The sequence below is a fragment of the Rhamphochromis longiceps genome, linkage group LG4 (genome assembly GCF_057381845.1).
Source record: "Rhamphochromis longiceps isolate RC_006_pf linkage group LG4, R_longiceps_female_GT1.1, whole genome shotgun sequence".
NCBI lineage: Eukaryota > Metazoa > Chordata > Actinopteri > Cichliformes > Cichlidae > Rhamphochromis > Rhamphochromis longiceps.
The window spans coordinates 34,647,677-34,671,513 of record NC_140560.1 but is presented as its reverse complement, the minus strand read 5'-3'; the positions used below and the strand labels follow the sequence as shown (position 1 = coordinate 34,671,513).

Sequence of the window (23,837 nt, the reverse complement as noted above, 5' to 3'; positions counted from 1 at the left end):
AATTCAGTTAAATTCAGCAGTTCCTCAAGGACAGTAAGGTAAAGACTCTGTAATAATAGAGAGAAAACCCAGCAATCAAATGACCCTCTTTGAGCAAGCACTTGGTGACAAAGGGAAGCAGAACCGGGCTCAGGGAGGGGCACCTAAAGCAGCTCTGCCATAATTGCTGAATAGCTGAGTAAAGCTTAAAGTCATTCTTTAGATTTATTTCTGATTTTGTGCATGGGTGGGTGGTTTTGTATTTGACTGCATTTTACTGAAAATGAGAGAGCAAAGCATTAGGAACACCAGAAAGCTCTTAAAGCACGCTGCACATTACTGATATCTGACTGCTTTGTTTTCACAGCTCCACACGGAGGTAGAGAAGCCCTTGCTGACCTTCAGGGGCGACAACTTCAAGAAGGACCTGAAGAAGTACGACCATCACATCGCCGACCTCAGGAAGCAGCTGGCCAGCCGCTACGCCAGCGTGGAGAAGGTGCGTGGTGATGCCGTCGCTGACATGCACACAAAACATGCAGTAAAGCTTCACACAGACGAGTGTTTGTTTGGATCAGAGTGATGACATAATGATAGCAGCTCCGGTACCTCCTACGCTCGGCCCTTCATGGCAGTCGGTGTTTTGTTGCTGCTTCCCACCTGCTGTATCAGCTCATGAATGGATGCGGATTCTGTCTTGCACAGATCATTTTTTTTCTGCTTTTCACTTTTATTTTTGTGGCATGTTGTGGTGGGTGGCAGCAATATGTGAACACTGTGTTTTCACTGCCAGAAGAGCTAGAAGCAGAGCCAACAACCTCGCTTTGTTGGCAGTTGTTCATGCACCGTCATTTCTACTAGAGATCTAGGGAGCCTTTTGCTGTTTCCATTAAGATTATTGGTCTTATTAGTGCCACACATAACATAGGTGGAAATCATTTCCTACTTGTAGAAAGCCATTTTTATTCTGTTTTTATTTTGCTGCATCGTAGTTATTCAGCAAAATAAGATAACGCTGTGTCGGTTGGTCCATGAGGCGACTCAGGAGGGTTAAGCAGCTTCCTGTCCACACTGTGTACGTTGGGGAAGGCGTTCAGCTGACCTTAGCTTAGGACATAGTCAGGTCTTGGAAGGAATGCTTCTCTTTAGTCCCAATGACACTCCTTCTATGGTGGAGGCAGAGTCTGGTGGCAGTGGCAGGGTGGATGAAGTTCACTCTGATGCCCTGAGTTTCTGAAAGCTCTGGATGATGTGGGGCTGTTGTGGTCGACACCTCAGCGATACTGTGTGGAAGTCATGAAGGCTTATGCCAGGGTGCTGGAGAGGACCCATTAGTCACACTTTGGATTCAAGGAGAACGATGTGCCAGTCGTCCTGAAACACTGGACCAGCTCTTTATACTCTCAATGCTATGCGAGGATGTGTGGGAGTTTGTCTAACCAGTCTACATGTGTTTTGTGTACTCAGAGCATCTGGATTTTAGAAGTATAGGGTATTGAAGTCCTCCTGTGCAACCGCTATAATTGCTTGGCCCTTTTATTGCCAGCTGTAAGTCAGATTCATCTCATTGGGTGTTGGACTCTGCGACCATGGCTGTCCAGATGCTGTTCAGAATTTTTGTGGGCCTCGGGATCTCGTCGCTGCTTTTGCAGATCGTCGAGCGTTGACCTGCTCACATTGGGCTGTTTGCAGACCAGTGTGAAGCAGCTGGAAAGAGAATTGCATCTCAGTCTGAGGCCGTGGTTTTTGGTATGAAAAGGGTAATTTTCATTACCCGCTGTATTTGCAGTGATGCAGACATTGCACTGGTCCATCGTGGTGAAGAGAGAGCGTGAAAGTGCAGTCATTCAGGACAGCCTCAGAGTAGAGCCGCTACTCTTCCTCCACATTGAAAGGAGCGATTATTAGGATGCCTTCTGGGCGCCTCCTGGGTGAGATGTTCCAGACTTGTCCTATCAGGAGGAGGCCCTGGGGCAGACCCAGAGATTTCTTGGCTGGCCTGGGAACACTTTGGTATCCCCCAGAAGAGCTAGAGGGTCCGCGGAGATGGAGGTCTGGGCATTACTACTTAGACAGCCGTCCTCGTGATCTGGACTGCGATGGATGGACTTATTAAGTTCTTGTCCTGTAGACACTTTAATGAATTATATTCAACTTTTTACATACGTTTCTATTTTCAGTTTCTTTTAGATTTTTACCTTAAGCTCTTAAACAGTCTTCAGATTTACTGTGTACTATACTATACCACTTTTTAATATCTGCATTATGCTTTATTTTTTTGGTTTTTCTGTCTTAACTCTGATAAAACTGAAAAGAAATATCTGCTGCTCAATGTCTCAGGTTTAAAATGGGCTGTTTTGGCTCACATCGCCTTTATTATATTATTCTGTGTTTACATTTCAAACACAATCACAGCACAACCTTGGAGAGTTGCCTATGTACAGAATAAGAGGAAAGACTCAATGGTATGGATTAGAAGAAGATTAAAGGATGAGACCAGGATCGCAGCACGGAAGTCAGAAGCCAGCATGAAAAGGCTATAATGACTGTAGTAATAGATGTAGGTGCAGTAAATCTGAGGATTACCACGAATGACTCATTGTTTCTGTGCGCGCCGCAGGCACGTAAAGCCCTGGCAGACAGGCAGAAGGATCTGGAGGTGAAGACCCAGCAGCTGGAAATTAAACTCAGCAATAAGACGGAGGAGGACATAAAGAAGGCCCGGCGGAAATCCACACAAGCAGGTCAGAGGTCAAAGTCTCACAAAAGTACAGTCGTCAAATAATAAATGGAAAATTCAGGGAATTTTATGTGAGGGGGGAAAGTTTACAGGAATCTGAAACAGCTGGCTAAAAGAACAGGATAATGAAGTTTTAAAGCACATCTGTGAGCAGCTGGAAACGATAAAAGAGGTTTGTAAGTGGTTTTAGTTCCCCTTGTTCCTGGGGTAAAGGAGCAGTTTGACGTTTTGGACAGTAAACCTGTTTTTGTTTAAAGAAAGGAGAAGATGGAAACCAGCCTTATTGTTACCTTATTTTATGCCTTTTGACATTTCGCTCACACATGTAAACATCTGTTTATGTCACTGAAGACTAAAGTTTTCAAAAACTCAAGTTCTGCACTCGCGTGTGGACAGGAAGTCGAATATTTGGTCCTCTAACATCACAACAGTGTGTGCCTTTATATCCTTTTTAGACGTTATTGTCATGTTATTGTTTGCATAATAACTTTCTAAGCTTCTAGTTGGTCAACTTTACAGTTAGGGTTCTATCGCTTAAGTAAAATAAATACATTACTTAAAAAATTAATTGGTTATTTTACATTAATAAATACATAAAGAAGTACAGAATTAAATGCAGAAATTCAAATTAAAAGTTAAATATGTGCAGAAATAAAACTGTTACTGTAAAGTACATTAATAAATAAATATTGATTTGTGATATTTTTTATGCATTTTTCATCCTCCATATCCATCTGCAGCGTGGAAGGCTTAAACTAAAATATCAGCCATATGTTCAATATTCTGCAGACTGTGTGGATGCATTGTTATTATGATGTGGGGGGTTTTCTCGCCAAAGAGAAGAAACTCTATGTTTGGCATCCTGATGAGAAAAGATCCTGTTGTAATAGTTTCCCTCCATATTTCTCCTCTGGAGAGGAAACGCTCTGCAGGAACTAATCTTTCTGTCCGCCCCTCAGTAGATTAGTCACGGTTCACAACACTAATCAATAACTTCCACGAGGCTCAGGTGATTGATGTCGGCTTTGTGCTGCTGCTACCTTAAAGTTGGGCCAAATACTACTCGCTGCTAAACACAGGGAGGTGTTTTACCCATTTTACCTGCACTGAAGGAATTTTAAAAAGCATCTATGGTTTTCCTCTTTTCCTAGCTCAGTGTAAGGATGCAAAGAGCTTAAACTTCCTGCCGTCTTTGGTCGGCAGTAAAGAAACTGGAAGGAGAGACTACATCAAAAGGATGTTTAGGATCATAGACAGTAGCTGCAGTGCTGTCGTCCAGTTTTGAAGCCTTAGAATAGCATTTTCAACATCTTTCAAACTCAGTGTGATGAGCGAGGGACAGACTGCATGCTCAATGGCTAATGACTTTTCAGTCACAAGTCTTTACCCAATGAAACGAGTGACTGAGCCCATAATATCATCAGGAAAGTGTTTAGAGAGGTCCTGTACACTTCAAGAGGACCAGAAATCCTTTTGTTTTCACAGGTTTCGCCCCCTGGTGGCTATTAAATAGAATACAGGTTAGAGGCACTTGTGTGTCGTCTTCATTTTTCAGAGCCAGAAGCTACGTGCATCTGTTTTAACTGTCGACGTTTAGCGTGTATTGGAAATCCTGTTTACAGCCTCATATAAAGGCAACTGTCTAAGAACTGAGCTTGAACCAATAAAAACCACAGTGCTGATGAAATACAATATAACACAAACAAAACACAAACATAGCAACATCAAAGCAGTTTTATCAATTTACTATAAAAAATACAGTATTTCTATAATATAAAACACATAAAATGTTCAGTTTCTTTCAATTCTTTACTTGAATCATGTGAGGGGAGGAAATGAAAAAGTCATGTAAAACTTTACCTTCATCCTGTGAATATTTCACAGTTACAGGACCTCAAGGTCGAGGGCAGGTTGAAGTATGGCCCTTTGTTCCAGCACATATCTACAGAAGATTTCAGGGATAAAAAACAAATTTAAGCTCTGTTAAAAAACCACAACCATCAGTTTAATGTCGGCTGCGTAGAGGAACAGAAACAGCCATGAATATCTGAATACCTGAATATCTGTTCCTGATACGTCACAGCAGAAAACTACATTTTGGTTAAACTGTAAAGGGATCGTATCACATGATGGAGAGATGGCTGCTCGAATTATATCATATAAAAGGAGTTGCTTTTACCTACTGTTTGACATCCAGGCTCATCATTTAGCCGTGATTCCTTCTGGGTCAATTCATCTTTTATTAGATTATGTTGAATGTCCATATAATTATAATTTAATACTATACTGTTATTTACATTTTGATTATTTATTAAACACAAATTTAAAAGGGAAAAAAATATATCCTTCTTTGGTCATTCAGTACCCTTCGGTCATGATTTGTAAGAAGATTTTTTATTATTAAAGTAACTGTTTATATAACGCATTACTGCAGGGATGAAGCATGCTGATTAATACTGTTGTATGCCCCATAAAACTTAGTCACAGTCATTGTGGTCTACATAAATGAGACAGCAAATAAACTAAAATCTGAACAAGTTGCTCAAGGAAAAAACTTTAACAAGTACCATAAAGGCAAAAAGCTGTCCACAGCCTGAATATACAGATACAGCAACAAAATATCTCCTGAAATTTAGGATTTCTTCTGTGGACACCCACAATTAGACGTTCCGCTCACAGTAAAACAAAGCTGCCTCTCGACACGTGAAATGTCCTTACATCTGCTTATAGCTGAAGTGCAGTGTGCTGTAAACCGTTCATTAAACGCTTCTATTGTCTTGAAAGGTGCTAAACATTTATAGTACAGGTCGACGAGAAGCTGGGATTCATCTGTGATGGCGCTGCGCTCGCTGAATGCTGATCCCTGAGCGCCCTCTGCTGATCGTTACAGGCCTTGCAGCACGTGTTAACCAGCAGATCCACGATCATGCATTCAGAGCTGAAACAAAATAAAACACCATCAGCTGTTCTTCTCATCGTGTTGCTATGTGTTTTTTCCAGGTGATGACCTGATGCGCTGTGTGGACCTCTACAACCAAACCCAGTCCAAGTGGTTTGAAGAAATGGTGACAACCAGCATGGTAAACAGCTGTGTGTGATTCACGAGCCAAAAAGACCGAAACAAAATATGATGCATGTCTTCTCTTCTAGGTCTGAGCTGTGACACTTTATACTGTGTAATGTATACTGTACAGGAAAATCACAAATAAGTACAATTAGGTTCTGTAATTAGACTTTACACCAATGAACTAAAGGTGTTATGGTTTTTAACAGTGGACACTTAATAGCATTGTGTGCAGGTATTTGTCTAAAAAATATTATTTATCTGGTTTTAAATCATATTTATAACCTCTGAAAGATATAATATTTCCTAAATACTGTTGATATTATATTCAAATGTAAAAGTTAAGCTTGTGTTGAAAGAACCTCGGCCGTTTTATATATGAGGTCAGAGAAAAGAGCAAAAGCTGGATTTTTATTTCAACATATTCAGTGGTGGGATCTCTGCTCATTAATGAAGGACTGATAATCTGCGTGATGTCAGTAGTACAGCGGTTATCGGCTGTCTGTCTTACTAAGTAGGACATTTGTCTTCCCTTTTCCGTGTAGGAGCTGGAGAAACTGGAGGTGGAGCGGATCGAGTGGATTCAGCAGCATTTACGACAGTATACGACCCTACGGCATGAAACAGACATGTTCAACCAGAGTGTGAGTTTGTGGCAGTTTTAGCACTTTTTTGTGGTATTATTTTGGCTTCTGTTGTCATTTTGTGTCCTGTTTTTGTTCTTTTTTTGTAATGGTTTTGTCTTTTGGGGCGACCGTGGCTCAGGGGGTTGGGAATCGCATCTGTAACTGGAAGGTCGCCGGTTCAATCCCTGGGCTCTCTGTCCTGGTCGTTGTGTCCCTGGGCAAGACACTTTACCCTACTTGCCTACTGGTGTTGGCCAGAGGGGCCAATGGCGCGATATGGCAGCCTCGCCTCTGTCAGTCTGCCCCAGGGCAGCTGTGGCTACAACTGTAGCTTGCCTCCACCAGTGTATGAATGTGAGAGTGAATGAATAGTGGCATTGTAAAGTGCTTTGGGTGCCTTGAAAAGCGTAAATAAATCCAATCCATTATTATTATTATTAATAGTTTCTGCTTCTGTCTTTGCAGGTTTCTAGTCTTTGTGTAATCTGCAGAGCCTTTTTCTCACCTTATTTTTTACTTAATCACTTCAGTTTCTCGCTCAGTTTTCCTGGTAACTGTAATTCTGTGTTTCCTGCTGTTTTTTGATCACAAGAACTCTAAATCCGTCTCCAAAGCCACTGATGTTGTGTACTCATTTCATATTCACAGATGAAAACAGAAATCTCACCCTTAAGATTGTAGATGGCTTGTAAATGATGGATGTACCCACACACTTCGGAGCCAGAAGCTAGCGTCCCTAATTTATTCCACAGTAACACTGCAGTTCCCTTTTTTCCAGATCCAAGCAGAGACTGTCGGCGAGAGCCTTCAGTGTCAGACTTTGGAAAAACATCTTTTCAATCCCTGCTTTTTAGCTACATTCTATTAATTTGTAGTTCCGCATTATCCTTAAAACAGTTGGTTTTAATACTGAATGGAGTTGATTTGCTTCTTATAGACTCACATCACTGTATATCATAACTTTTTTTGTATTTAGAGTCAGAGTGAAAATATTGGCTAGTTAATCCACCTAAAACAGGTCACACATTGCAGTTTTCTTTGGGCCACATTCAGGCTTAGTCTGATGGAAGTATTTGGGGTAACCCATGCCACACCTCTCGCCTACACCAAGCCAGTGCCTTAACGAGGGTGTAAGTATCAAAAGTAGTACTAATATGATATATAAATAATTTCTGTGGCAAAAATAGGGGGGAAAATCCAAAGTTCAGCATCTCAAAGGGACGTGTTCCTTTTTTTTTGTCATGTATGATAAATTATAAAATGTGAAGAGGCCGCCTGGCAACGTACATTTTCTGAACCAAATGATTGAGGTGTGGGGAAAAAATCGATACAGCATAGCATCGCGATGTGTGTGTGGTGATATGGGAACAGTATGAACCAGAGGGCTCATCTCATGCACCGCTGTCCTATAATAACGTTAGCAAAGCAAACTTAAATCAGCTCAACGAGAAACCAACACTGAACACCATGACAATGCTACGTCCTAGTTTAGTTTTGGTGAGTAAATGGTTTCCCGGAGCTTGAGGGTGTTGCACACTCACAGCATCTTTAGATCACCAGGCACAGGTCTCCTGATACAAGGCTCAGTCTAACTTGGACTGACTGCAGTCACACTCAGAGATTGTTGTAGCTTTGCAAATAATTGAGTTTAGTGTATAAATGCAGACAGATAACCAACATGTTACCATCAGTGAATCAGTCTTTGCCACCAGCTGGTTTTATTCTGGTTACATTCCTATAGACCAGGAAGTTTGCTGAGCTCACATTTAGTAGTTAAATGTGGATTTCTGTCTATGTCAACATCATAGTTAATTGCTGTGTTATCAGTAACAGATTACATGTAATTGCCGACTTGACCCCATTCAGTAGCAGTCTGATGTCAGACGGTGACAGCGTTGGTATGCTTGACAATTTCATTTTGCAGAAAATAAGTAACTGAAGTGACACCTTTTTATTGGCTAAAACAGATATTAACAAAGTTTAACTTTGAGTCACGATAAATGTAATTGCCATACTGAGCATATCGCAGAATATTATAAAAATCGCAATAAGAAGTTTTGTAATAACATCATATCGTGGACCGTCTGGTGATTCTCACCTTTACTGAACAACAGACTGAATAATCAGCTAATCGGTGCATTACGGGTCCGAGTAAACCATCAGCAGTGGTGTCACTGCTGTGATGCGACTTCGTGCTTCGTGCTTCTTGAGCTGGCGAGCGTAGGTGCTGTGACAGAGCGAGCCCTGGGCGATCCCGCGTCAGCCTTTGATGCAGCGCGCCGGCTGAGCTCTCTCAGATCCTCAGAGAAACCCGCCCAGACGTTCTGCTCATTTAGGGCCAAAGGCCTTTGAATGTGACGAGACGTTTTCTGTCAGCGCTGTAGGAAGCTTCCAGAACGAGGGCGCCTCTCTGCGTGAAAGCTGACAACATGAATACCGCAGAGGTGACAGACGCACCAGAGATGAAACCAATACAATCATCTGCAAGCAAAATATAGGACAGTTCAAGTCACACAGCTTTTACGTTTGGATTGCTCACTTTTTGTTTTCGTCTGCATAGAGGAAGATTTTAAATGTGCAGCAACACTGAAGCTCAATGAACCCGACTAATGAATACAGATGGGAGTTGCAGCCGTAGGCCACGGTAATCTCATGATCTGGTTTAGCCTCTGTTAGCACACAGACTTTATGGAAGACTCACAGTATTCTGAGTTAAAATCTCTGGTTCACATCATTAGTTCTTCTTCTTTTTCTTATCCTCCATATTCATCATCCTTTGTCCTGGTCACTCCCAGTTTAGATCTTAATATCTTCAGCTCCACCTCCTGTCTTTTTGCCAGTGCCATCATCTCTAATCCATACACCATAGCCGTTCCACCTTCGCTTTCACTCTTGCTGCTATCCTTCTGTCACAACTCACCCCTAACACTCACCTCCACCTGCTTCACCCTGCCTGCACTCTCCTCTTCACCTCTGTTGCTTTGGATGGTTGATCCAAGTTAGTTAAGGTTGCTTTTACTACCTCTGCTCCTTGGATGTTCACCTTTCCACCTGTCTCCCTCTCATTCAGACATCCTTTAATCACACATATGAACAAAACAAAACTACGCCCGTTTCGAGGTTAGCCAGGCGGCTAATGCTATCTACCGCCTGACTACCGAGGACAGTGACGTCATCAGCGAGAGACCGGTGACCAGCATCGCGGAGCATGACGTCCGAGCGGCACTGAGGAGAGTGAACACAAGGAAAGCGACGGGGCCAGACGGTATCACCGGCCGTCTGCTGCGCTGCTGTGCTGACCAGCTAGCAGGTGTGTTCACTTACATCTTCAACGAGTCCCTGGCGAAGTCTGTGGTCCCCACATGCTTCAAAAGATCCACCATCATCCCTGTGCCCAAGAACAGCAAACCCTCATCCCTGAACGATTACCGGCCAGTTGCACTGACCTCGGTAGTAATGAAGGTGTTTGAGAGGCTGCTGAAGAACATCATCTCCTCCTCCATCCCAGACACCACAGATCCGCTGCAGTTCGCCTACAGATCCAACAGATCCACAGAGGATGCCATCGCCCACGTCCTACACACCACTCTCAGCCACGTGGACAAGAAACAGGGTAACTATGTGCGAATGCTGTTTGTTGATTACAGTTCAGCGTTTAACACAATAGTGCCCTGCAGACTGTTCACAAAGCTGAGGGATCTGGGACTTAACAGCCGTCTGTGTGCATGGGTGTTGGACTTCCTCACTGGCAGAACTCAGGTGGTGAGGGTGGGCAGGTGCTTCTCCAACAGCATCACCATCAACACAGGAGCACCTCAGGGATGTGTCCTCTCACCACTGCTCTACTCCCTCTACACTTCAGACTGTGTGGCCACCCATGGCTCCAACACCATTGTGAAGTTTGCTGACGACACAGTGGTGTTGGGTGCCATCTCCAACAACGATGAGGCGGCCTACATGGATGAAGTGAAGAATCTGGCATCGTGGTGCCAGGACAACCACCTCCAGTTGAACGTCTGCAAGACCAAGGAGCTGGTGGTGGACTTCAGAAGGGGTCAGCACAGAGACTACAAGCCCATTATCATCAATGGAGCTCCAGTGGAGAGGGTGCAGTCCTTCAAGTATCTTGGTGTCCACATCTCCTCAGACCTGACATGGGCTGCCCACATTCAGGTCCAGACCAAAAAGGCTAGGCAGCGCCTGTATCACCTACGACAACTGAGGAAGTTCAGGGTCTCTCCAAAGATCCTCAGGATTTTCTATAGAGGCGCTGTGGAGAGCATCCTCACACAGAACATGACATCGTGGTTCGGGAACAGCTGTGTGAAGGACCAAAAAGCTCTCCAGAGAGTGATCCGTACAGCAGAACGCTGCTGCAGGATTGCTCTCCCCCCGCTTCAGGACACCTACACCAGGAGATGCCGGACTAGATATATATATATATATATATATATATATATATATATATATATATATATATATATAATGTTCTTCCTCTACACCCCCCCCCCCCATTTTTGCACATGTCGAGGAGCGTGTCAGGCTACATTTCACTGTGTGTTATACTTGTATAACTATGCATGTGACAAATAATAAAGAACCTTGAACCTTGAACTCCCGACCATGGTCTCGGCCTCATGTTGCATTTCCGTTGGCTTGATTGAGGCTTACATTCTTTGCTTTGTGCAGCCGAGTGTGAAGTCCGAGGATATGAATCCCATCTGGAAAAAGGTGGATTCCCCTCTTGGACTTGTTCTTGCATTTTTGAGTTGCTCCAAATGTCCAAAATCTCATCTATGTACAGCATGATTTGCTTCTAGAATCATTTTTGGGATCACAGTTTGAATAAACTGCACTGGTTAACGTCTCTGAGAATAAGAGCTCCTTATAAAGAGAATTAGAGAAACAGGAAAAGAAGCACTGTTCTCCTGAATGTTTAAATTGTTTTCTGATCATTTGCAAGAGAAAACCTAAAAAGGTGCATGTTGGGTAAAGTTAAAAGCCTCATGTCACCAGGTGGGACAGGTAGCTGCTCAAAATAAGGTCTCCTTTTTGACATCCAGGCCACACAGACTCAAAAATGTGCTAATATTTGTGACACTGGGTGATGAGCTTCCTGATTTTCAGTCCTGAACATTTCATGTGGATATCTCCTGTACTTGTGGGGTTATGAGGGCTCAAAAACGCTGCATTTCGACCTCCTCCACTGCAGTTTGGGGGCCTGAAAAAAATCAGCTGATTGTGAAGAAGTCATTTGGGTCAAAGTCATTGATTTTGCAAGTAATGAAACATGTTGTTATATAAAAACTGTCACTAAAGTTTGTGGTTTAGTTTGTCACCAAACTCTTTTGGGATTTTTGGGCAGATTATCCAATCAACTGACCGCTCAGCACCTCCTGAGCACCTGACCTTTAGGTGTTTAACTCTGAATGAAGACTGAAGTTTTAAGGGGTCACATTACTGTTAATATCTTTTCAGATGGTTGAGCCCGTCGACCAGCTGCTGCAGAATGTGGATCCCGCCAAAGACAGAGAGCTGTGGGTGAAGGAGAACAAAACCGGCGATGTTCGGCCTGTGGATATGGACATATAGCTCGTCCCGGCCTGACCTGGGATCAGCTGTCCTGTCTTCAGTATTAAAACACATCCACAGAATCCAGGAACACTTGATGACACTGATTCAGGGACGGTGCATGTTCAGACCCCTGAGGTCTGCTCATCCTCTCTCTGAGTGGAACAGTGAGGAGGAAAACAGTCCAGCTAACAGTAACGGACCCAAGTACCAGCATGTTCCTTCTAAATTTAAACCCCATCATAATCCACATTAGCTTACTGAATGCCATTTAACATATTCTGCTGTTTACCTGTTGTAAAGTTGAGATTATTAAAAAAAATGTACGTATTTTGAATTGTTCAGTTTAGCGTCAGCCAACACTTTTCCAGTCTGAGTAAACCAAACAAAAAAAAAGTCTGATTATTGATATTATTTTGGATACTGAAGCATACTGAGAGCTTGGAATGATATATTTTCATAATTTGCTGGTCCATTTTGGTGGAAATGCATGTTTTGAATATATTGTTTTCACTGTACGTGGAGAGCTGCACACTCTGTGGAACCATGATGGCTGTTTCGGTGTAGTTTATGGAAGTTAAACAAGGTATTCTCTATCTTGTCCATAATTTTGGAGCTTTCTCCCACTTAAAAAAAGGAAAGTGTACAGCATAAATATCCAGAAACCTCAACTTTTCCAAGCATTTTGCAATCGGGATTTGATTACACTCAGCACAAGTCCCAAGATGGAGTCCCAAGATTTAGGCCAGGGTCTATTTTGAATCAGCGCGAAGGAGGAAAAGGTGGTCCAAATTACACTGAAACACCTTTTAGTGCCTAACGGTTATATACCTGGAATGTCCTTGATTTATTCTTCTCTGCATCGGTGTACATTTGTACATACTGGTTCGATGTTTGCACTGTTCAACGTCGTCTGTTTCACGTTTTGTCGACCCTTAAAGAGAAGATCTTTAAGGGTCGACATGCAGCGGGAAGTGCGAGGTGATAGAAATATCAGAGACTGCATGTAGACTACGTGTCCGTGTTTACATATATGTGTTTGTCTGTCGCGGTCTTTACATTTTGTTTGTTTTGGAATAATTTTTCTTTTCTATGTTCCCAGAAGGACAAAGTTAAATAATAAAGCTTTTAATCCAGCTGCCAGGCACTCAAAAAAAGTTGTGAAAAAGTAAAGAAATGCTTAGCTGCCTTATGAAAAACACTGACCGTTCGTCCCCTGCAGCACATTCAGACTTTGCTTTGACCCCCACCCCCAAAACGGCTTCATGTGTAGGTTTGAAATAGTGTATTTGTTGTAGAGGTTTTTATAAGTGTGTCTCAATGTTGTGCACTAAGTGTGACGAGTTATGTTCCAACTAAATGTTCTTGACCAGAATCCACAATGACATAACGGTTGAGTTAACTGCCCTTCTGTGGTGACTGTTTTCATTAACGTGAGTTTAATCCGATTTTCCCAATGTTTTTAAGAATGTTGGATCACAGGTGACCTCTGTCCCAACGGTGTAGTGAGGAATGCAGTGTCCAAAATAAATCTCCTCTTTGAAAATTTAATGCCACAGCGTGTCGTTATGTAACTCTGCCAGGGGGGGCTGGGGGTTTAGAAATGGGCAGTTACATCTGCAAGATGTTTCATTTAAGATCTGATTGATGTGAATAAAAAAAATTTAAACTCATAAACCTGGTGAACATGTTTTATGTTAAACCTGCAGCTCATAACACTGCTCAAGTGTTTCTTACAGATTTTCATACAATGAATCCAAATATGATTATTATGGGGTTGGTTTTTTTTACATTTTACACCTGAATTATATTATTGAACAATGGCACAATCAATATCAGCTTTAATTCACGAGGTTTTCCAGACATCTAGCATGAACTGTTTGGGAATTATAGATGTTTTTTATAAAAAGCAGCAATGTGAAAGTTATATAGCCGTCTGTGGACCGGATCAGGGAAACTCCCCTTTATATCAATGTAAATATGTAAACTACACTCTTAACCCTGACGTATCTTAGAAAGTCTATTTTCAGCAGTACATCTCGTTTTTTCTGCATAACAGAGAAATGCTGCCACAAGTCTTTGGTCATAAATTACAACAATTAAATGTGTAAAATTACAGAGAATGTTCTAGTAGCTCATTGCCGAGGCTGTCCTGTAATTACAAAAAATGATTTTTGTTTGTTAATTTACAGAAATTGTCCTTTTTTAAGTACTGTGGAGCCATTGTAAAAAAGAAAAGAAAAAAAATTATAGTAGTGACAAAACAGGAAATCTTCTGTCATTTAATTGCTTATCTGTGTTTTGTAACATGAATGACTATGAAAAATGAAAATGAATGTCTTTATCATTAAGAAAATGCTGGAATACTTATTAAAAAATACTTTATAAGCCCCAAAAGTTTCAAAACTGGAGGCCCTCTGACCTTATGTTTCACACCTCTGCTCTAACTAAACTGAACAGCTGACAAGTTTGATGAGCATATGAGATCTGTTCCCTCATTATTCTGAATTAAACTGATACAAGATCTGGAGTTGATTCCAGGTGTTGAATTTGCATTCAGTACTTGTTCACTGGAAGAATGAATATAAGGCCCAGATGGTCACACAAGTGAAGGAGGCCGCTGTCAGGCTGAAGTACCAACGACTAGAACCCATGGACACACGAACCAGTGATTATATTCGACTTAGGCTAAATTAACAAGCCCACAGATACTCGCATTTTGCAAGTTTCAAAAACAGCTTTAAACCTCAAATAATGCCAATAATTGCCAAATGATGGCAAATATGAGACCTGATCAGACTGGTACAACATACAGATTGGATTTAAACATTAAATAGTTAAGTTAAACAAGCTTACAGGTGAGTACTCAGCTATTCCACGGACACTGTGAAGTCTGTATAAAAGGCAAGGTAGAAGACCTGAGGACGGATAAAAGGACGGGGGTAAAAAAAGAAAAAAATCAAAATCAAATCAAATCAAAATTTATTTATAGCCTATAGCACATATTAAAAACAACAGTGTTGACCATAGTGCTTCACAGTCAATAAAAACATGAGACAATTAAAACAAACAATAGAAGAGGACAACAAACAATAGGTAACAACGCAACAAGCTAAAACAGCCAACTAGACAGAATCAAAAGCCAAAGTAAAAAAATAAGTTTTAAGACGTAATTTAAAAGACTGGATAGACTCGGCAGTGCGAATATGAACGGGGAGGTTATTCCAGAGTCTGGGTGCCACGGATGCAAAGGCCCGGTCGCCTCTCGACTTCATTCGAGTCCTAGGTTGTGCTAGGAGCCTATGGTTGGATGATCTAAGTGCCCTGTTGGGATTGTATGAATGGAGTAAATCAGAAATATAACTGGGCGCTAAATTATTCAAAATATTAAAAGTGAACAAAAGAATTTTAAAATCTATACGATATTTAACAGGGAGCCAATGTAATTTGGCTAAAATTGGAGTTATGTGTTCATGAATTCTCGTACCTGTTAAAAGACGCGCAGCTGCATTTTGAATTAACTGGAGCCGGCAAAGAGAGGAGTGTTGGAGGCCCGAGTAGAGGGAGTTACAGTAGTCCAATCTGGATGTAATAAATGCGTGGATAAGCTTTTCAAGATCTTTTAAAGGAAGAAACGGCTTTGCTTTGGAAATCTGACGCAACTGGTAAAAGCTGTTTTTTACCACAGTGGACACCTGTTTCTCGAGTTTAAAAGAGCCATCCAGGAACACTCCGAGGTTTCTTACAGTGGACGAAGGATGGCTAGCGAGAGGGCCTAGGGCATCAGCTAACTGGTCTAGCGGAGTGTGACTACCAAAGACTATGATTTCGGTCTTATTCTCGTTCAATGTAAGAAAATTATGTGATAACCAAATTTTAACTTCATGCAAACAGTTGAACAGAGGTTGCAAAGAAGCAGTCACATCAGATTTCAAAGGTAAATAAATCTGGATATCATCGGCATAACAGTGAAAGGAGATGTTATGTTTTCTAAAAATTAATCCCAACGGCAACATGTACAAAGAGAAAAGAGCAGGACCGAGCACGGACCCTTGACCACCACAATAAATAGGGGCAGAAGCCGAGGAGTGTTGCCCCATAGCAACAGAGAACGACCTCTCTGAGAGATAGGATTTAAACCAAGATAAAACTGTACCTTTGAGACCAACAACATGTTCCAAAAAGGCGGCAAAAACTGGTTTGACACAATATATGAAGGCCAAGCCAACTAAATCAGGGATGACATTTTTTATTGGCTGAATCAAGCAGTGGCTACACTATTAGCTTCAAGATAAACACTAGCAAGGTTAAAACTGCAAGTGAGGCCACCAATCATGGCCTACAACAAAGATATGGGTGGAGCTGACCTGTCAGATCAGCTCATTCTGCACTACTCCACCCACAGAAACACTGCTCCCTGGTAGAGGATCATCTTGCTGCACTTCCTGGACACTGCAACAACAAATGCCTTCATTTTGCACCGTGAGATGAGCAGTGCCAAGCAGGTGCACCCTATGACACACAAAGACTTGGTGTGTCAGCTTTGTGGCATGGACAAGACCAGCCAGTGTTCCTCAGAGCAGGAGAGCTGATCACATTCCTGTGCCCGCTGTCCCAACCTTAGATCCTGGCCTAAAAGCTACCAAAGGCAGACTGAAAGGTAAACACTGTCTATATAGTCATAGCTCATCCCACTTTAGGAAATAAGAGCTAGATTCCATATTAACTGACTGCACAGCAGTCCTTTATCTATTGTGTTAAACTACAAATGAAATATGTCAATTCAATTTTATTTATATAGCAACACAACAACAGTTCCCTGATATTTCTTTATATTGTAAGGTAACGTAGAGACTCTACAATAATACAGAGAAAACAGGGAGAACTAACTATACTTTCCTTTAAATTTAGTTTGGGAGTTTCAGAGCTCTGTGTGTTGTGTTTAGAGCTCACTGGGTGTCTTTGTGACAGAGTACCATAAAAGATAGGTGGCAGTCAACAACAAGGGAGATTTAAGCATTAATCACAAATTGAAATATATGCCTAAAAAGTACCTGAATCTTTCTTAATTAGCATAAAAAAGGGATTGTGTGTCACTTCAAACACAAACTGTCTTCTTGTTTATCGCTTTAAGGCTACGTCCACACTAAAGCGTTTTCGTTTGAAAACACATCGTTTTCTCTCCGTTTTGGCCTCCCTTCCACACTGAGACGGCGTTTTGAAAACGCTCTCAAAAACGCATACATTTCAAAACGGAGCTGTCCCGTCGCAGTGTGGACACTTGAAAACGCAGACTTTCTAAAACGATGACGCATGTTGGTCATATGATGCAGTCATGTGACCACTTACCCAGTCATGTAATCCGATTGTTCAGTCTGACATCACTAGCCGTGTCTGGACCTAAACTCCGCTGCAGGTCCATATATCAAACGATCACTGTGGCATTACTGAGAGTTGAAGAACTGTCTAAAGTCTTTCATCTTTAATAAAATGATCAGCGTTCTGCTCTACCAGGTGTAACAATTGAGTTTAACATCCAGGCATCCATGAAAACGGAATTTATGACATTTAACGGAGTTAGAAGTTAGCAGGGAGTTAGCTCGCTAGCTTCTATCTAAATACAATATAGCATGTCCTGACTGCGGGGTTTTGGAAACAAATTCAAACGTACAGCTCTGTTATCACTTCCAACATAAATGAAGACAGAAAGCTAAACAGCAGTGACGTTTGTAGGGTTACTGAAATTTGGCTAGCTGGTATATAATGATGTGCTACGTGACTGCGAGCGACACAGCTATGTTAGCATAATTTAAACAAGCTAACTTTTTTTTCCACTCGATAAAAGTTAACGTGAGTGTTCTCGGTGGTCAGGAACAAATGTAATCGCATGGCAGGATGCTGTAAAAGGACCAAACTTCAGCCAGGAGAACAACTGAGATAATCCATCCACAATACGAGGTTAGTCATTCATATACTGCTGCATGGGCTGGGCTGTAGTTACATCCTAAGGTTTTAAAAACTGAGCTTAAATAAATGATTAGCGGTAATAAAAGCCGAGGGAGGTCAACAGTGATCACTGACTGTTTTAGGAGCTTTTTGAGATTAAATAGAAGAAAATACAAAACATTAAACATGTTAACAACACAAAAGCCATATTAAACGCAGACTACTTTAGGCCCGGAAGTAGGATTCGTCGCGTCATCACTGAACAACCGGATACTGTTCTTTGAGGCGGTCCAATATTTTGCGTATTTGTTCTGGTCCGTCTCCCAGTCGATGTTCTCGTTTGCTTTGGAAACCTTGTACTCGTTGGTGACTCAGAGCAACAACTCCACCTCATTATCAGTCCACTTGAAAAATTCGTTGCTTTGTCTTGCCATTTCGCTGCCACGATTCAAAGAGCCGGAATGTAAATAAACGGCAGAGGGAAATGACGCAGGTCGAGTCATCTTGCGTTTCACGCATGCACAGAACTGCAACGTCAGCATTTTCGGTCGTTTTAGTGTGGACTCTTTGAAAATGACTAGTGTGGACGCGGAGCGTTTTCAGACGAAAACGCTGTTTTCACATCTATCCGGGCTAGTGTGGACGTAGCCTAAGCTTAACAAAGAAAAGTTAAACTAAAAGTAAAATATACTAATGGATTCAAGTTGGACCGCGGGAAGCAAATGATCTATGCGGGGGAGCATGTTGGAGCAGTGTATCGTTCTCTGTGCCAAGCCCACATTATCCTAACTGTGAGTTGGCTGTGTGTCTCAACTGACCTTCAGCTCCTAATAGGATTGGCTGATACAGAAGGATTGTTAACCTGAGCCTAATTCCCTTCATAAGGAGCTCTCATCCAGATTTTCTTGCTTTCAATCTAATGAATGAATCCAAGTGTGAAAAAAACACGCTGGAGAGCTGCCAGATGTATTAGAGAGTAAATTGGCTGTCAATAAAAGGCTGGCATGCAACCACTGAGTGTCAGGACGGCTCATAACACTGCAGAGTCAGGAAACGGAGTCTTTAGGTATACATGTTAGAGGAGGTGACTATCACCAGGCTGGATATTCCTGTCATCAAAAGTGATCTCTTTTCCCCAAGTGCTTGTTAACAGAGCAAGGGATTTCTCCATTTTTAATCATACTTGTTTTCCTTGGAACGAATAAATGATTTCTATTTGGAAACAACCATCGAATTATTCCAGAAAAAATAAAAAACCTTAAAGGGCAATAATATTAGCGCCCTGACAAACTGACCTTTTTATTGCTGTGCTTGTAAAACAGGCTAAAACTATGTGTTATCTTCCAATTTACACAGTATAAAAACTTCAGCAAGGGTTTGAGCTGTCACTTGAGAAAATATCATTCTAAAAACAAAAGAAATCAGTTTAGACGAAGCAGGAGATGAAGATCTAAAGTTATCACAGCATTTCAAGAACTGGAGTGAGAAGTATTAAGATATTTAAAAAGAGCCATACAGTACAGAACAAGTCTGGTGGAGGTAGGAAGTGAACAAAACTAGTGAGAGATGTGTCTACTAACCCCAGGACAACTGCCAAGACGATAGTGAAGGAGTTAGCCAAGTAGGGATGTGTATTCACAGAAAAGACAATCACTAGAAGCCTGCAGAGAAATGCACTCTGAGACTGTGGACCAAGAAAAACTCTGCAGAAGAGGCACATTCAAGCCAGACTGAGGCATGCCGAGGACAACCCGAGGAAAGATTGAATGAAACTATACCCCGTTCTCAGAGTGACGCTGATTATGTCACAAAGCCCTGACTTGAATCCCACTGAAAATCTGTGGGGTGAACTGAAGTCCAAAGTTCATGACAGAAGACCATCAGATCAACCGACTAAAACAACAGACTGCAGAAAAGGAAAAACGATACACAGTGACTGTTATCATCGGGGGTAGTTAATGTGAAATAATATTGTTTCTGTATACAAAGTAAAGAAATATAAGCATCCAAAATAACAGTAGGATGTTTGGGAAAGCTTTTGCAAATTCCTTCCCTCTCCAAATTACCTTTAAAAATAGGAATTTTCACAAGGGAGCAAATAATTCTGTCCTCATTTGTATTTTCCACCTGTTTAATATAAAAATCAGTGGTGTGTCTAGTGGCTGTTTAATAAATAGTCCAGATAATATAAATGTAATTAAAAACGTTTAAGAATTAAAATACAGAAACCAAACTAAGTTTCATTGGAAACCAAACCAGAGTAAATATATGTGTAAAGATAATCCAAAATAAAGTTGTATATAAACTACAGTTGGTTGAGATGAGTCACTCTGTGAAACAGTGCAAACACTACAAATATATCAGTTAAAACAAATTCCAAGTGGAAAGGAAGTGTGTTCAAAATGCATGTTTCAGACACACTGCTTTTTAAAAGAGTCGAGGACATGGCTGAAGTGTCCTTGGTGGATATTACCATGTTATACAACGACACTTTAAAAGCACAACACATAACACACATACACCTTTACAGACAGGTTTTCATTTTCATGTACACAAAAGAGAACATTTAAACAAATAATGAGTTAACGTGTTCACTGCCACAACTACACAAAAAACGTACAAAACATATTTGAACAAAATTGAACAAACTAAAATAACCAACAAACTTGTGCGCTGTCCATTGTAAATTGTGTGATTTAAAGATTTAACTGCATGAAATCAGCTCGTTTACACAAAGTACAACATCTAAACCAAGGAGGCTAAACAAAACGGACACGCCAAAAACGTCCAATCCAGCCTATGGATACCTTTGTAAAGTGTGAATATGGATCCACAAAGGAGTTATTAATAAAATTTATTGCAACACAAGTAAAAATGTGAAGAAATTGATTCTGGTCAATTAAACGTGAACACTGTTTTGACTCCCAACATTCACGTTGCCATCCCTGTTCTAGCCTGAGCGGTTACACTGTTTAAAATTCATCCATTGCACAGTTGTTCAGCTTCTATTTTATTTTATTTTATCAAATGTGCCTAATCACCCTATTTAATTACTACTTGCAATGACAAAAAATGAAACACTGTTTAACTAGTTTACCAGAAAGAACATGAACATGATTAATTACAATAAAAAATGAGAAATGTGGTTAAAGCGGTTAAAATATAGCCACAGAAATCAGTCTTAAAACCATGTGAGGTTTTTTTCTGCTCTGTTTTTAGCCTGTACTCTACTGCTTCTTCTCTTTCAGCTTGTCTTTGATTTTCTGAGGTTCATCATATTGTATCAAGCGTAGGATATCCTTGTTGTCCATCACGCCCTGAATGAACTCTCCCTCTGAGATTTTATCTGCAAAGAACCAAAAAAAGAAGCGTCAACAAAATGCTTGTGCCTTGTAAAGGTGCAGCAGATAACGAGATGAGAGTTAATAAAGTGTGGTTTACCGTTCTCCTTCTTTCCGAAAAATGTCCAGATTTTTTCAGCCCTTTTCTCCGGCGTGTTTTCATCCTCAGGGAGCTTCTTCTGTGCGTCAGCAGGAATCATGTTGAATATTGACTGCAGGAGAGTAAACGCATTTTATAGGTTTAACCAATGATTCATGATGAATTTAATCAAATATTCGTCGGAATATTACATTTTCTTTGAGTAATTGTAAGTGGAATAATTTAGAGGAGGCTGTGGCTTAAAATTGAAATCATCAAAGGTCCATTTACACATTCACAGAAGTGATCGTGATTATTCAATAGATGAATGTAACGCGAATTCAGTTTAGTCATGTAATTTTAGTGTATTCAGAACAGATAAAATTAGTATGAAGTATAGGTACCCGAACAATCTCTTGGATTTCATTTTTGCTGATGGTTCCATTTCCATCCACATCATAGAGGCCAAAAGCCCACTCCAGCTTCTGCAGAGTCTTTCCCCCGGAGGTGAGGTGCAGAGCGACGATGTACTCCTTAAAGTCCAAAGTTCCGTCTGCATTAGTGTCAAAACTCCTGAAAACGTGCCGCGCATACGCCGTGGGGTCCGCGTCTGGGAAGAAGCTGGCATAGATGCCCTCGAACTGCTGCTTGCTGATCCTCCCACTGGGACACTCCTTGAGGAAGGACTGATACCAGGTGCACAGTTCGGCCTCTGTGTATTTGGTGTTGGACTTCAGCTCTTCCAGGAGCTCCTTTGACAAAGCGCTGCTCTTAGTATTCCCCATCCTGATCAAGAAAGGTTAAATTCTTGTATCTCCTGCGATTGGCCGTTAAACTTCTGTGGAGTTTGTGCGCTCTGTCTTGTGTTCGCTCTGTCGAGCCCCTCAAGGTGCCAAATGGGATTATGATCATCACTGCCTAAATCCAGACAGCTGTCTTGAAGATTAAGGGGGATAACTGCGTCACACTGCTATGACACCTTTATATTGAAGACAGAGTTAAATACAGGAGGCAAGCGCAGCGGATTAAAGGCGGCAGGTGGCCGTTACTTAGAAGCTCAACATCTGGGAGGATATTTGCCTTTTTAAGCAGAATTTGTGTAAATACACTCTAATATTTAGTTACAGAGTTGAAGTATAATAATACTGACTTTGGGGCCAAAGAAAGACGAGCATAGACTGGTGCCATCTTTTATCATTGCCACTAGGGAGGAATTTGCTTACACTAAACCAGACAGTGTTAAACAAATGTATTAGACCACCACCCAATGTAAGGTTTATTCTACAGCTGTCCTAAATTAACAGTTTTGGTAATTTCCAAAATCATCTTTATGTTAATACATCCATCCATTCTCTTCTGCTTATCCAACTGAGGGTCAAGGGGAGGCTGGAGCCTATCCCAGCTGTCTTAGGGCGATAGGCAGAGTGCACCCTGGACAGGTTGCCAGTCTGTCGCAGGGCTAACAAAGAGACAGACAACCATTCACACTTATGGGCAACTTAGAATCGTCTGTTAACCTAACCACACTAACTGCATGTCTCTGGACCATGGGAGGAAACCGGAGTACCTGGAGAGAAGCCATGCAAACATGGGTAGAACATGCAAACGCCACACAGAAAACCCTGGACTACAGGATCTTCTTGCTGGTAACCGTGCTAATCATTGTTTCTGCAATGTTAGCCCAAAAAGTTGATTCTGTTCATCTGGAACTTTTTCAGTAGGAGAAATGTTTAGTTATTCATCCAAGTGATTTGTTCAGTCTCAGCTGACTGCCAACCTTATAAACAGTACCTTTGCACAATGACTGAAATTAACCCAGTGAGCTAATAACGGGCTGTGAGTCAGTTCATTGATGATACATCTCAGGACCACAATTCATGGATCACATTAACTCGGGGGACCAAAACATCTAATTCAACGGGGAGGATATGAAAAGTGGCAGACATCGAGGAAACCAAAAAACTCTGGCTAAGCGGAGGCCAGGACTCCGCAGTCTATTTACACCTACAAGCCAGTGGACACTCTTTCAATGATGAGGATGACCATTTACCTGAGAAGAAAAAGACCATCTCTGAATCGAGGAGGGGGCCTAAGGGTAACCACTTTAACCATCTTACAATGCTGTGATTGCAGCCATTCCCCAGCTCTCTGTGAATGGTACTCATGGTCTTTGATCAGTGGTTGTTGATCAGTGGTCATGATATTTTCCATATTTATGATCAAGGAACTGATCTCACAGCCCATTGGTTATTCAGTGTGCTAAGTTCAGCCACTGTGAAAAGGTACTGTTTATAAGTTTGGTAAATATGGTAAATGGCCTGTATTTATATAGCGCTTTTCTAGTCCCTAAGGACCCCAAAGCGCTTTACATATCCAGCCATCCACCTATTCACACACACATTCACACACTGGTGATGGCAGCTACATTGTAGCCACAGCCACCCTGGGGCGCACTGACAGAGGCGAGGCTGCCGGACACTGGCGCCACCGG

General features: G+C 41.5%; 2 protein-coding genes across 3 annotated transcripts in view; one reads left to right on the top strand and one right to left on the bottom strand.

The window, feature by feature from the left end:
- Positions 1 to 13,741, top strand: part of gas7a (growth arrest-specific 7a) — a 51,592-nt gene extending 37,851 nt beyond the window's left edge. Inside the window, exons 10-14 of one of the 2 annotated variants that reach the window (XM_085404716.1) lie at positions 347 to 478; positions 2,600 to 2,723; positions 5,720 to 5,799; positions 6,329 to 6,427; positions 11,888 to 13,741. In XM_085404716.1, coding sequence (XP_085260842.1) covers positions 347 to 478; positions 2,600 to 2,723; positions 5,720 to 5,799; positions 6,329 to 6,427; positions 11,888 to 12,001 — 549 coding nt within the window. In that variant the 3' untranslated portion in view covers positions 12,002 to 13,741. The remainder of the gene's footprint in view (positions 1 to 346; positions 479 to 2,599; positions 2,724 to 5,719; positions 5,800 to 6,328; positions 6,428 to 11,887) is intronic. The other variant, XM_085404717.1, reaches the window with a different exon arrangement.
- Positions 13,742 to 19,318: 5,577 nt separating this feature from the next.
- rcvrna (recoverin a) lies at positions 19,319 to 22,269 on the bottom strand. Its single transcript, XM_085405302.1, has 3 exons — positions 21,751 to 22,269; positions 21,368 to 21,479; positions 19,319 to 21,272 (listed from the first exon to the last, which is right to left on the bottom strand). The coding sequence occupies exons 1-3, from the start codon at positions 22,129 to 22,131 to the stop codon at positions 21,154 to 21,156; spliced, it is 612 nt and encodes a 203-aa protein (XP_085261428.1). The 5' UTR covers positions 22,132 to 22,269; the 3' UTR covers positions 19,319 to 21,153.
- Positions 22,270 to 23,837: the final 1,568 nt, after the last annotated feature.

Bases quoted from the DNA above. Each gene is read 5' to 3' on its own strand.
- rcvrna (XM_085405302.1), bottom strand. From the start codon at position 22,131: ATGGGGAATACTAAGAGCAGCGCTTTGTCAAAGGAGCTCCTGGAAGAG. The intron at 21,480-21,750 runs GTACCTATACTT...ACTCTCCTGCAG, and splicing joins AAATCCAAGAGATTGTTCGG to TCAATATTCAACATGATTCC. The intron at 21,273-21,367 runs GTAAACCACACT...GGTTCTTTGCAG, and splicing joins TTTCGGAAAGAAGGAGAACG to ATAAAATCTCAGAGGGAGAG.